Source organism: Octopus sinensis, unplaced genomic scaffold (assembly GCF_006345805.1).
Source record: "Octopus sinensis unplaced genomic scaffold, ASM634580v1 Contig12345, whole genome shotgun sequence".
Classification (NCBI taxonomy): Eukaryota; Metazoa; Mollusca; class Cephalopoda; order Octopoda; family Octopodidae; genus Octopus; species Octopus sinensis.
This window is the reverse complement of record NW_021832594.1, coordinates 1-15,329: the sequence shown is the minus strand read 5'-3', so window position 1 is coordinate 15,329 and position 15,329 is coordinate 1. Positions and strand designations below refer to the sequence as shown.

General features: G+C 38.4%; 1 protein-coding gene across 2 annotated transcripts in view; it reads left to right on the top strand.

Moving 5' to 3' along the window:
• Nucleotides 1-12,758, top strand: part of LOC115229284 (centromere protein I-like) — a 29,683-nt gene extending 16,925 nt beyond the window's left edge. Inside the window, exons 8-13 of one of the 2 annotated variants that reach the window (XM_036499163.1) lie at nt 272-439; nt 1,522-1,642; nt 4,974-5,056; nt 8,255-8,372; nt 10,878-10,942; nt 12,106-12,758. In XM_036499163.1, the coding sequence (XP_036355056.1) occupies nt 272-439; nt 1,522-1,642; nt 4,974-5,056; nt 8,255-8,372; nt 10,878-10,942; nt 12,106-12,342 (792 nt within the window). In that variant the 3' untranslated portion in view covers nt 12,343-12,758. Of the gene's footprint in view, nt 1-271; nt 440-1,521; nt 1,643-4,973; nt 5,057-8,254; nt 8,373-9,373; nt 9,719-10,877; nt 10,943-12,105 lie in introns of those variants that run through there. The other variant, XM_036499164.1, reaches the window with a different exon arrangement.
• The last annotated feature ends 2,571 nt before the right edge of the window (nt 12,759-15,329 follow it).

Below are 15,329 nucleotides of genomic sequence, written 5' to 3'. Positions count from 1 at the left end.
GACCCCACTTGAGATCCACTGCCATAAATAATTTAAGAGGAATGTTACAACTTTAGTTGTGTCCTTTTCACTGAAACTTCTCCTCAAGTTCTGATAGTGACTCAGCAATTAGAGCAAGGTCATCAGCATAGAGGAGCTCCCAGGGGATCCTGTCTTGAATTCCTCCATTATTGCTTGGAGGACTATGATAAATAGGAGGAGGCTGAGGACTGAACCTTGGTGGACCCCAACCTCTCTTAAAGTGAAATAATATCATTGTCTTGTCTTTCAGGTTCGAAAGAAAGCCAAACTGAGTAAATTAATTCCTCAGGTTCAATCTTCAATAAATGATTATGTACCAACTTCTCATATTGTGAGGCAGGACCACTTTCCTGAAACAGTTTCATTCCACAGGATACTGACATTTGAAGACCTTCTTCGGTATATCGATCAAATTCAAGTAAGAGCAGCTTTTTTTCCTTATTTTCCTTCCCATTTTGATTAAATAAACCTTATGTGAGAATCACTGATTTAGGTAATTAACAAATGTTTCTTAAAGATAACACAGTCAATAAATAATGTAAGACATGTATAATGTGTGGGGGTTATTTTATGCTGGATAACAAAGTCCTAAGATATGTGATCCCTATTCATAACTTCTGATGGATCATAAGCCAATTCTTTTCAGTTTGTGTAGGATAGTCGTATGGCTTACTTTAAATTTCTTGAGATCCCTAGCACTAGGGGCAGAATTTGCTGTGATAACATCATCCAACACTTGGGAATCAAAATATTCTGGACAGTCCTCATTTGGCTTATTATATAAGCTAAATTTCCACTTCAGAAACAGGAACACCATCGCCTGCCACTTCTTTGGTTCACTACATCATCTCCATAAGTGCTCTGAATGGATTTTACTGCTGCACTCGCATTGATGCCTTATGAAACTCAGACTGAAGCACGTCTATGTTCTTTGGTGGGACAAACAATGTGGGGTGAACATGGAGAAGAGTGAACAATATTCTTTTAGCCTGAAAGAAGAAAATATAAATTACTTGTTGTTTCATTCTGTGCTTGACAACAAGAGACAATACTTTAATAAATGTCATCTAAAATTTCATCTAGAAAATTGGATAAAACTTACATTCCAACCTGATACAATACCATTTTTGATGTCATAAAAGATGTAGTAGCATATTTGACACACCCTAATCTCAGTTATGAATATTCAGAAAAAGCGTGCATCAAGAACAAAATTAGCTTATGAGAGGCCCATATAGAACCTGGGGTCACTCTTTCAGAGATTTCTTTTGTTAAAAAAGCATGTCTTATTCACTGGGAAATACAGTGTTTATTTGTGTCCTGAGTTTATTTAAAGAATGCTGATCTAAAGCAATCTAATAATAATTACAGGTAAACTTTCATCAGATGTAAGTGGTATAACATGAGATCATTTGTTAGAGTTAAGAATTGCAATGTTTTGTAAAACAGCAAGTGACTCTTGGGCATTTTATAATTATCTTTTTTAATCTTTATTTGTAGCTACCAATTCAAATTGGTTCTGTGATTGATAATCCGTTGCTTCAGTACCTGATCACATACAACAAAAACCGACATGTAACAGGCCAGTTTAATTGGTGGCTCTACCACACTTGTTATGATGGTAAGTCTTTACAGGAATCTCTTTGAAGTCCTTTAACTGTCATCATCATCATTGTTTAACATCCGCTTTCCATGCTAACATAGTTTGGACGATTTGACTGAGGACTGGCGAACCAGATGGCTGCACCAGGCTCCAATCTAATCTGGTAGAGCTTCTACAGCTGGATGCCCTTCCTAACGCCAACCACTCCGAGGGTGTAGTGGGTGCTTTTACGTGCCACCGGCATGAGGGCCAGATAGGCAGTACTGGTAACGGCCACGCTCAAATGGTGCTTTTTACGTGCCACCTGCATAGGAGCCAGTCCAGTGGCACTGGCAACGACGTCGTTCGAATGTTTTTCACGTGGCACCAGCACAAGTTCCAGTAAGGCGAACTGGTAACGATCACGCTCGAATGGTCATTTTTACATGCCATCAGCACAGAAACCAGTTAGCTGCTCTGGCAACGACTGTAATTTTAAAAAAAACGACTTTTGTCTCATCTTTCATTTTTGTTCTTGTTTGCAGTGGTTTCTGTCTTTCGATTGTGGCCATTCTGGGTCATGTCCCTCAAGGATTTTAGACGTTCATTTTGACTAATTCTCAAGCCACTAAGTTAGGTGACAGACAGAGACGCAACAGAAACATCAGCATTGGGTTTAGACTGGTAAACATAAGCACATACACATTGACATATATAGGTGGCACGTAAAAAGCACCAACCAATCGTGGCCGTTCCCAGCCTCCCTTGGCACCTGTGCTGGTGGCATGTAAAAAGCACCACTACACTCACGGAGTGGTTGGCGTTAGGAAGGGCATCCAGCTGTAGAAACACTGCCAAATCAGACTGGAGCCTGGTGCAGCCTCCTGGCTTCCCAGACCCCGGTCGAACTGTCCAACCCTTGCTAGCATGGAAAACGGATGTTAAACGATGATGATGTATGTGTACATGCGTGTGCATGTATATGTGTGTCCATACTCAAATCCATACTCCTAATTCATGTGCACATTCTCATGTATATGTGCAAATTTTGTGGGATTTGTTTTGGTATGTGTGTGTATATGTGTGTATGCATGTATGATGCCACTATATTTTTTTTCTTTTTACTTTGTTTCTTTCTTATTTATCTATTTGCTTATTGAATGACCTAATTGTACAAACTTTTGAATTATCCACATGACATTTTGTAATTTCTTCTAGAACATTCCATAGGGAAATATTATATTTTATTTATCAGCAGCTATATAAGCACACAAACCTTCAACCTGTAGCTAGTTTGATAATGCCAATGCAAAAAACTTTCAGACCTTGAGTCATTCTGTTGCTTCTGCTAAATATTAATAAAATATATACTGCATGGCACCTTGAGCAAGTGTCTTCTACTGCAGCTTCAGGCCGACTAAAGCCTTGTGAATGGATTTGGTAGATGGAAACTGAAACAAGCCCTCGTATATATATATATATATATATATATATATATATATATATATATGTGTGTATGTATGTCTGTGTTTATGTATTTGTGTGTCTGTGTTTGTCCCCCAACAATCAACTGATGCTGGTGTGTTTACGCCCCTGTAACTTAGCAGTTCAGCCAAAGATACTGATAGAATAAGTACTAGACTTACAAAGAAGTCTTGGGGTTGATGTGTTCGACTAAAGATGGTGCTTCAGCATGGCCACAGTCAAATGACTAAAACAAGTAAAAGAGTGAAAGAATATACTCATGTTTTGAGTTATATTTTTCCTGTTTGCACCAACATACCTATATATATATATATATATATATATATATATATATATTATATATATATATATATACATGGTGCAGGAGTGGCTGCGTGATAAGTAGCTTGCTAACCAACCACATGGTTCCGGGTTCAGTCCCACTGCGTGGCATCTTGGGCAAGTGTCTTCTGCTATAGCCCCGGGCCGACCAATGCCTTGTGAGTGGATTTGGTAGACAGAAACTGAAAGAAACCTGTCGTATATATGTATATGTATATATATATATATATGTATGTGTTATATGTGTTTGTGTGTCTGTGTTTGTCCCCCTAGCATTGCTTGACAACTGATGCTGGTGTGTTTACGTCCCCGTTACTTAGCGGTTCGGCAAAAGAGACCGATAGAATAAGTACTGGGCTTACAAGAGAATAAGTCCCGGGGTCGATTTGCTCGACTAAAGACGGTGCTCCAGCATGGCCACAGTCAAATGACTGAAACATGTAAAAGAGTAAAAGAGTATGGCATTGTATTCTTGAGCAAAACACTTCATTTCACATTGCTCCGCAAGCATTTCCTCATCTGACATGTGGCATGTTGTGCACCTGTACAAGTATGTCGATTTGATGGAGGGAGTGAGCTAATATTCAGCACATACATTTATTTACTATAAACAAGTCGCCTGTGTGGTTCTACAGCTAGAAATGGCTGACTTCTCATGCGTCATCCAATGAAGGGAGGGCCCATAATGTATGTGCTTATTATTTTTAAGCAAGAACATTATTGACAGTGATTTCAAAGTTTAAGTCAGTTAAGCTATTATAAGACAGTCCAACAATGGCTTAACCGGCCAAAACTTCAAAGTCTCTGTCAACAGTATTCTTGTTTAAGAATTATGAATTTGTACTCTAGAGAAGTATAAAGTAACCCATCAAATTAATGTCAAATTGTTTTCATGATAAATGAACATAAACAACCATTAACATATGTATGTACATATATATATATATGTGTGTGTGTGTGTATATCTATATATATAAAACTAGTTGTGTGAGTGTCTGTCCCCTTCGATTTAGATTCCTAACTACTCCCACATTTTGCGATGCAGTTTAACCAAATTTGGGTATCTTATAATCGTGATTCATATCGAGCCCGTCTGGGTATTAGCGCGCGTCTACGATGAGTCTACGATTTAAAAAATAATTTAACATCATTTTTTATTCCATTTTAATGCATAATTTTTCGTGTGTCGATGACGGCGGAGTTGGCGTCCACGCTCACATCTGCACCTGTTTGCTTCTCCCCCTTCTTCCCTCCCTCGTGAAGCTGTGGGGAAGGGAGTGTAAGGAAATCAACGTCGTAAAGCGTTGTCAAGGAGACCAGCGTTCTTTTAGAACAACGACTTCATGGCTTGAAGACACCAAAACAGAAATGGCTAAGAAAGCCCGAATTGGCATCTATAAGGGAAGTAACTCTCTAAAAATGCTTATATAGTTATTTCGCTTACAAACCCGAGCAACACCGGGCGATACTGCTAGTATATATATATATTTGTGTACATACGTATGCCATCTTATCTCAGATTTTTATTCTTACTGAATCCAGTATGCTTTATTTTCTTCTGCAGCTTTTATAGAAAACAGTGTACCAAATTATGATTATCTGGAAGAGTTTCTGTCAAAGTTAGCAGGGTTCATGCGTCGTACTAAGGTACTTATTTTACCTTTTTTATTTTCTGTGATTTTGATAATTGTAAATTACTTTGTTTTTTGATGTTATTTCTCTTTTTTAGACAAAAATTAAAGTTCTCGATATTGTAGAATGTTATTATTATAGATATTGCTGCCATGCCGGGGCACCAACTTGAAGCATTCTGAATCAGATATATATTTGTTTTATCAGTCTACTTCTGAGCTGCTAAGTTACAGAAAGGACATAAACTAACCATCAGTTGCCAGGAGGTGGTGTGGGACAAACACAGACACAAAGGCACACATTCACAAACACACACACATACATATACGACATGCTTCTTTTCAGTGTCTGTCTACCAAATTCAATCACGAGGCTTTGGTCAGCTCAGAGTTATAGTAAAAGACACCTGTGCAAACTGCCATGCAGTTGGACTGAACCTGGAACCATGTTGTTGGGAAGTAAATTTCTTACCATACAGCCATACCTGCACCTATGATTGATGATCTTTTGTGTGGCAATCTCATATTAGGTTTCCTTTTTGAAGTCAGAATATTTAGTGGCTGACTTTTGATAAAGCTCACTTAATACCCATGTTAGAGAACTTCTCCAATATACTCTTTTACTTGTTTCAGTCATTTGACTGTGGCCATGCTGGAGCACCGCCTTTAGTCGAGCAAATCAACCCCAGGACTTATTCTTTGTAAGCCTATCAGTCTCTTTTGCTGAACCGCTAACTTACTGGGACATAAACACGCCAGCATCGGTTGTCAAGCCTTGTTTGGGAACCAACACAGACACAAACATATGCACACACACATATATATATATACATATATACGACGGGCTTCTTTCAGTTTCCATCTACCAAATCCACTCACAAGGCTTTGGTTGGCCCAAGCCTATAATAGCAGACACTTGCTCAAGGTGCTACGCAGTGGGACTGAACCCAGATCCATGTGGTTGGTAAGCAAGCTACTTACCACACAGCCACTCCAACGTAGAACAATGCTGAAGCTACATGTACAAACATCTTGGACCATACTCAAAGGAAATCAGTTAAAACTTATTGACGAAGTCCCATTCATCACCATAATTCAACCATGGACTCCCAGGCCATTCCTTTCCTACTTCTACCTTTACTACAACTGGGTTTGTTTTCTTTTTTGGTAAAAATTGAAGTGCTTCATATTCTAGTATATTGTTATTATAGAAATTGCTAAATATTATTTTCATCGAAGGGTTGCTTTGTTGGGAAAACCTAATCAGTAGTAGAAAAGTAATTAGGTCTTTTTTTCTTTGTTTTTAAAGAATTTTTCTGAACGAACAAACTCTTGGTCCCTTCCAGCCAGGCCAGCCCCACTGAAACATTTGTACCTCATTGTCTTGCAATTTATCTGCTGTGTTTCATCCCCTACACTCCACATTTGTTTCATCTTTCATTTCAAGAGCTGCAACTCTCTGGCAAAGCGTTTTTCTGCATGAATTATCTTGAGATATTAAGCCAATAGGTCATATTAGATAATATAGTCCTAGAAGTCCCTAAAAATTCAAAATGAGCAAGGATGGAATGTCTCTGATTATAGATTTTTTTTGGACTGAGGCTGACCTAAAGTAAAACAACATCAATGAATTGTTGAGAGAAGAAAGAAGTGAATGAAGCTAAAACGTTGAATTCATTATCGTTTCCTTTTTAATGACTCTCATTACTTTCTTTCAAGATTATTATTTGAAAGATGGGGAGCAGCCCTTTTCTTTCCTTTGGACAAATTCTAAGTGTTAGGTGAGATTTATGTGGTCTTAGGGAAACATTGCTAAGTTCAGTCAGGGACTAACACAGAGTTACGTCCCTTTCAAAACTGTTATTGCTAACTTGCTTCACTTTCGTCATTGGATCCTTTGGGCGATAACTGATGAGGATTTGGTTGCCTTCTGTGTCTGTTTTCCGTTTGCTTATATATTATACTAGCAGTATCGCCCGGCGTTGCTCGGGTTTGTAAGGGAAATAACTATAAAGCATTTTTAGAGAGTTATAGCCAAAAAATAGCAAAAAAATTATAGTAAATTTTTTTAAATCGTTGACTCATCGTAGACATTTTTAGAGAGTTACTTCCCTTATATAATAGCAAAAAAATGCATTAAAATGGAAAAAAATGATGTTAAATTATTTTTAAAATCGTAGACTCATCGTAGACGCGCGCTAATACCCAGAAGGGCTCAATATGAATCACGACTATAAGATACCCGGTTTTGGTTAAACTGCACCGCAAAATGTGGGAGTAGTTAGGAATCTAAATCGCAGGAGACAGACACACAACTTCACTTTTATATATAAAGATTTGTGCAACAACTAAAACATTCGGTTGTGCAAATTGTTTGCACAGGAAACCTGCCCTGTGTGGCGGTTTTTGCCGTTTTTGTGGATCTGTTTCAGCTTTTTTAGCGATTTCTGTTTTGGCGACTTCAAGCCATGAAGTCGTCGTTCTAAAAGAACGCTGGTCTCCTTGACAACGCTTTACGACGTTGATTTCCTTACACTCCCTTCCCCACAGCTTCACGAGGGGGGGAGAAGCAACACGGGTGCAGGTGTGAGCATGGACGCCAACTCCGCCGCCATCGACACACGATAAAATTGGAAGAAATGGAAAAAAATGATGTTAAATTATTTTTAAATTGTAGACTCATCGTAGACGCGCGCTAATACCCAGACGGGCTCGATATGAATCACGACTATAAGATACCCGAATTTGGTTAAACTGCACCGCAAAATGTGGGAGTAGTTAGGAATCTAAATCGTAGGAGACAGACACTCACACAACTTCACTTTTATATATATAGATATTTTTCAACTTATATAATCAATGCGAAACATCATTTTGTAATACATGTTTGGTGAAAAACAGGTTTCTCATTTTTTTTCATGATTGGTTAATCTTTAATAAAAAGTGTTAAAAGAGGTTTATTTATAGAATTGTATGAATGAGCACTAGGTCAGTCCTGATTATACAAGCTCAAGATTCTTTTATTTTTTTATTTGTTTGTCATTTTGACTGCGGCCATGCTGGAGCACTGCCTTTAGTCGGACAAATCAACCCCAGGGCTTATGGAGAATGTGGATTTAGACTTTTTTTTTTGTTATTGCATTTTTCTTACAGAATTATTTTAGCATGATGGTAATGAATTAATTCATTTATATTTTATTTCTACCCCAATCAGGAAGGCACCCCAGCTATTGAATATTTTCTGTACCAGTTCCTTGATACTTGGGATGGATTTCATTTTAATCAGTCCATTTTTAAATTGATTCCACACATCCGAATACACAAGTTTTCAGGTAAGTATGGTTTTTAAAATATAGTTAATGATTTATGTTTTACTAATAATATATTTATTATATTTTGATTATCCTCAAAAAAAAGACAGAAATAGAGAATGACAAGATTGTTGACATGAAAGAGCTAATTCTGAACTCTGGAATGGAATAAAAAACGATAACTGCTTTTTGAATTCATGGTGATATGTAAATCACTTTGATTGAAATTAGATGAGAACTTTTTATTGGTGGTCTCCCTATAGCTTTCATTGTTAATGTTATTACGTCCGCCTTAGCAAAGGCAGAGGTATTGTTTTTCAGTTGTGTTTGTTTGTTTGTCTGTGGACAAGATATCTCAAGAACTGCTGGATGGATTCAGATGAAACTTTCAGGGATGTTTGGTCTCGTGACTGGCGCAAACTGATTAGATTATGAGATCAATCCTGTAACACACAAAGGTTCTGGATTATTTGTTATAGTTACTTTACATGAAGTATTACGATCTTACATTGACTTTCAAGTGTTTCTCTTACCTCCCTTAAAAGCACATTCGTGGTTTCCATGTAAGTTATGGCAGTGTTGCTGTTTCCATTTCTCTCAAGGTTGCACCGTTGCATGGCAGCATTCTAACGAGTAAAAGATAAAAGAAATATATGCTTATAAATTGTAAGTCTTAGAATAAAATAGAATGGTCACAATTAGAAATATCATCATCATCGTTTAACGTCCGCTTTCCATGCTAGCATGGGTTGGACGGTTAAACTGGGGTCTGGCAAGCCCGAAGGCTGCACCAGGCCAGTCAGATCTGGCAGTGTTTCTACAGCTGGATGCCCTTCCTAACGCCAACCACTCCGAGAGTGTAGTGGGTGATTTTATGTGCCACCGACACATAAATGAAATATTTGACTAGATTAACCACCACTATATTCAGATCATTTTGGTTGCTGTCAGAGATTTCATATTTCTTCAGTTTTATTCTCAACCATACATCTCACTTTGGTGTTTGTTTCCAAAGAAAATAGCAAAGCTGTAGTCAGCCTTGTTTCCATTGTAAGAAAGACATGGAACTTGCATCACTGTGACACTTTAACCACCTCAAGTTTTGATGAGTGATATCATTTTCTGCTGTGTTGTATCTATCATTTGTCATTTTCTGACAGTTATCCTCCAGAAGGTTTTCATCTTCCAATTCCTGTTGTCTGCCTGAACTAAGTTATCAAACTTTGAAACTCTGTAATATTTTTCTAAATTTTCCTGGGAATAAATGAATCCCAGATTCAGTGTGAAAATTTACATCAACACTCCAAGTTTGATGGTTTGGGGTTCAGTCCTCCCACTGCGTGGCACCTTGGGCAAGTGTCTTCTACTATAGCCTCAGGCCGACTAAAGCCTTGTGAGTGGATTTTGTAGACAGAAACTGAAAGAAGCCATCATATATATGTATATATATATATGCGTCTGTATTTGTCCCCACAACATCGCTTGACAACTGATGGTGGTGTGTTTATGTCCCCATAACTTAGTGGTTCAACAAAAGAGACCGATAGAATAAGTACTAGGCTCACAAAGAATAAGTCCTGGAGTCGATTTGCTCGACTAAAGGTGGTACTCCAGCATGACTGAAACAAGTAAAAGAGTTTCAACACTCCAAGTTTGAAAATTTTTACTTGATCTTAAAATTACCAAATCTTTGGCATCAACCGAAAAGATCCTTACATTCTGTGTGTTTTTAAACGCAATGACAACTTGTCTATTTTCTCAGCTGAAACTCTTGAAAGTTTTTACTTAGTTCTTGGTAATCGTTTTTATTTTTTTAAATCTTTTAGTGAGGCAGGAAGGGTGGTGCCCATGACCCTTTATAGGGTCTTTGATACTGGTGGTTGGGGGACGTAGGTGGTTAATCTTTCAGACTGGAGATTTGGCCTCAATGTTTGCATCTGAGTCGATTGTGTAGGCCATGGTGGGATTTGAACTCTGAATGCTAAGAGCTGAAACAATTATTGCAAGGTATCTCATCCAATACTTGTGCTTGTTGTGGCATTACCCTGGACTGAAATGAACCAGCTCCAACCAGCGAGTTCACCATGTCAGACAGTCAGCTGTAGTGAAGCTTGAACACTGTAGCTATGGTTGTCATTTGCTGTTGGGGTGTAGATTTCATGTTTATAGTTTCAGTGGGAACACAAGGCCACTTGTGGTCCCTAATCCCATGCATACGCACTTTGTGATGAGGTGATTCATTGTAGCTCATCTTGTATATTATCAACTATTGCAGAATATTAATTGGTGAAGTCACCATTGATTATTCGAGCAGGGATAGCCTGGGCTTGAATCAGATTTTTGGATCAGACGTGGCCTAGGTTTGCAGCTTTTACAAAAGCTACACCTGCAAACTTTTTAATTCAAGGAAGAAATTATCTAAAAATTTTATATTTTCAGTGATAAGTTATTGTAAATCTTTACTTTCTTACTGATATCTATCATTTTTTTGTCTTTTCTAATTTTCCTTTCAAATATCGTATTCAGAACTACATCAGATTCTGTTAGATCCCCTGAGGAAAATATTTTTCCGACGTGGAACTTATTTAAAGGTAAAATCAGAATATTGCATTACTCTTTTAATATTTCTCTTCTCTTCTTCATTCTGTTTCAATTGATATTTACTTTTTGCAAATGTGATAATCATTTCTTTTTATTTCAAGAGAATGCTCTGAAATGCTTGACCTCTGTATTTATCCTCTTCCTTCTTCTTCTTCATCTTCCTCAACATCTAGCTTCTGTGCTGGCACAGGTTGGTCAGTGTGACAGGGTTTGATGAGTCGATGGACTGAATCTTGCACCAATGTCTTTGGCCTTGTTGCCATGGCTGGCTGCTCATCCTAATATCAAGCACTTTACATCTAGTTTCTATGCTGGAATAGGTAGGATTGTTTCACAGGGTCTAATGTGTATGTGTTACAAGGCTGTCGTAGACCAAGGGCCTCTTTGGTCTGGTTGCTATCGTTGGTTGCTCCTCTTAACTTCAACCACTTCACAAAGGAAGTAGCAACAGGGTTGAGAAAAAGCAGTGGGCTATCCAATATCAAAAGGGGCCAGTGTGGGCAGAAGATGTGAGAGGAAAGGGTTTGGAAGGAAGCAATAGATTAATGGAGAGAGGAAACCTGGGTGAATCATTGAAGGAAAGAGCAGTGTAGGGGTTTCATGCAGGAAGATCAAAGAGAGGAGGGTGAGGAGTGTCAAGGAGGCAGAGAAACTTTGGGGAAGAGGAGGCAGAGGGATATGGGATGAGGAGATTGTTATTAGTTTCTAAGATGCATCTTGCAAATGTTCAGTGATGTTTCTAGGGTCTCCACTGGGGTTTGGGTCTTCTAACATCAAACCCCACTCACCCAGTTGACCCAGCCAGGATTGATCAAGTCCCAACTTAGCATCCCAATAGCAGTAATCTCCCCTCTTCATCCCAAACCCACTCAGAGGCCTTCTCTGCAGTTTCTAACAATGCCGTTCATCAGAAAATACAGATATAAATAATACTTTCGACAGATACAATGAATGTACAAAGCATTGGCACATAAACATAAACTCATTCCTTTAGTTTACTAAATTGAGACTTACTGACACACAACAATATTAATCTTTTTTACTCTTTTACATGTTTCAGTCATTTGACTGTGGCCATGCTGGAGCACCGCTTTTAAATCTCTTTATAGTTCTTGTAAATGTCTATGACTAATCCTTGTTTTGTTTTATTCAGTGCCGGATTCTAATAACATTGACAGAACTAGTCACCAATTATATAAATAAATGGCACCATCTTCATTTGTTAAGGAAATCAAAGACCACCAAGAGTGCTATTGCAGTGGAATATGAGTATCTATTCCTTCTTTCTTTCTTTCTTTCTTTTTTTTTTTGTTCTCTGTTATCGGTGTTGAATGCTTTATTGTTAAACATTTTTATGCATTTGTGTGTGAATGAGTTAGTGGAGGATTGAGGGGAAAGACCCTACTGTCTTAGAAAAGAAACGGAAGGAAGGACATGTTGAGTGATGTAATCCTAGGTAAACTGTGTCTGATAGAAGAAAGAAAAAAAGACAGGATCGTAATTGCCAGAATGTATTTGATCATATGTCTACTTGAACTGGGGCTGAACAGTTTCTGGAGGAAACCCATCCAATTGTTAAGAGTAGCTGAACCAGTTCATAATTAGGCTCTTCATGAACAAATCATCGTTAGCTGCTTTACCTGTTCTGTCCCTCACAATGTTCTACATTGCAATCACATCCCACTGAGTCTATTTTGGGTTTACTTTAGTTGAAGTCTTTCAGCTATACTTGTGAGATTGTGTGATCAACCAGACTACTGGATGTTGTTATACACTGCTGGTCACAGTGCACTTTGCATTGTTTTAGCTGGATCAAATATTAATATATCTATTCCTACCAAATATATATATTTATATATATATATATATATATATATTCTTTTACTCTTTTATTTGTTTCAGTCATTTGACTGCAGCCATGCTGGAGCACCGCCTTTACTCAAAGAAATCGACACCAGGACTTATTCTTTGTAAACCTAGTACTTATTCTATCGGTCTGTCTTGCCGAACTGCTAAGTTACGGGGACGTAAACACACCAGCATCGGTTGTCTAGCGATGTTGGGGAACAGACACATACACACACATACATACATATATACATATATATATATACGACGGGCTTCTTTCAGTTTCCGTCTACCAAATCCACTCACAAGGCTTTGGTCAGCCCAAAGCTATAGTAGAAGACACTCGCCCAAAGTGCCACGCAGTGGGACTGAACCCAAAACCATGTGGTTGGTAAGCATGCTACTTACTACACAGCCACTCCTGCACTTGTAACGTAAATTCAGACAAAATGTCGCTAAGCATTTTATCTGACGTGCTAACAATTCTACCGGCTCAGAATATATATTATGACATCTGAACCTCAAGAATATGCCCTGACACTTGCCACCCTCTATATCTCTCTTTTCCTTTACTCAACCATCCTCTTTATATTCGGATCCCCCGCCTTTGTGAGTATGCCCGGCACTCTGCTACCATCTCTATCCTGCTTTCTCCCACATTCTCTCTCCTTCTCCTGCACTTCCCTCGGGTTGGGTAACCATGTATCTCCTTTGCAGCAGCACACCTGTTTCTGTTTTCATTTCTGATCTCTCTCTCTCTCCAGCCGGGTAACCTTGTACTTCCTCTACAGCAAGGCACCTCTTTCTGTACCTGTCTCACTATAACCTTTCATCATCTGACAGAAGATCACCTTCTCCAATTCCCTTTCCCCTCTCAAAAGTTTTTTTTTCTTGTCTTACAAGGTACTTGGTGACTCTGTTAGTGCAGGTGCCACTTAAAAAGCATCCAGCTCACACTGTAAAGTGATTAGCATTTGGAAGGACATCCAGCTGTAAAAACCCTGTCAAAACTGACCTTGCCTGTGCTTGTGCCACATAAAAAAGGACTAAGTCTACTCAGCTGAGTGGTTGGTGTTAGGAAGGGCATCCAGTTGTAAAAATCCTGCCAAAACAGTCACAGAAGTCTGGTGCAGGCTTCTGCCTGGCCGGCTCCTGTCAAACCTCCCACCTATGCCAGCATGGAAGGTGGACGTTAAACAAGAATGATGGTATGTGTACATCATCATCATCATCATTTAACGTCCGCTTTCCATGCTAGCATGGGTTGGACGGTTCAACTGGGGTCTGGGGAGCCCGAAAGCTGCACCAGTCCAGTCAGATCTGGCAGTGTTTCTACAGCTGGATGCCCTTCCTAACGCCAACCACTCCGAGAGTGTAGTGGGTGATTTTATGTGCCACCGACACAGGTGATATATATATATATATATATATATATATATAATATTTTAAAATAGTGTACATTTAAACACAAAAGAAAACTACCCTTTAACAGGTAATTTTTACATGCTAGAAATAGCAGCCAACATGGCCAAAATCACGATCTAATAGCAATTTTCGAAGTAAATGAAAAATAAAAACTTTTACCTTGTTATTTTTATTACCGGTTATACCATGGTTTCAAATTTCTTTGACCAATAAGATTATTTGCCATCCTTTGATAGGTAATTTAGCAAAACAATATTATCCACCATGTGCGTGTGGTAGGAGTTTGCTCCCCTGCTTGCAATGTATCAGATGCAGCTGTGCATTGTTAACCAGCTAGAGGAGATGTCCATGTTAAAGTGGCTACGAGCATTACTTTCTAGTACAACTACTATGACAATCTCTTAGATTTTAGAACTAGCTTTTTTGCTTAAATATATATATATATATAAATAAAACAAAGTGTCAGCATTAAGCAGTGTATAATTATGAGCAGAATTAGGGAAGTTGAAATATGTTTGTCACATATTTCAACTGCTAAAAGGCAGTTACTGTGGAGAAAATAAATCTCCCTTAGGCACATCCTGAAAAAAGTCAAACTTGAAACATCGATGTCTGGGATTCCTCATAGATGGCAACACTGAACAAACAGGGTGTTTTCACACCTTTACACCACAAGAGAGATTTATTTACCACAGTAACTGCAGGTGTATTTGCCATTTAACAGTTGAGGTGCCGACCATATTTCATCTTACTTAATTCTGCTCATGCTTACACACTACTTAGCACTGACACCTTGTTATTTACCTTGATTGAGCGATCTACTAGTGCAAATTAGTCTATGTGTTGACTGAATCTCTATATATATAACAGCAAAAATGTCTGTCTGTGTGTGTCCTTTATACAAATCCACAATTTTTCAGTTAGAGGGCTCGCATTTTCTATGGTCATTCAAAACCGTCCAAGGGTGGTCATGCACATCTTTACATTTCCTCAGTCACCCCACAAAGCCATTAAAAAAATCAATAGAAATGACTTTTTTGTGAATTTTCTATCCAAAACCCATTCAAAATGCCCGAAACTTGATACGCCAATTGAATGCCAGCT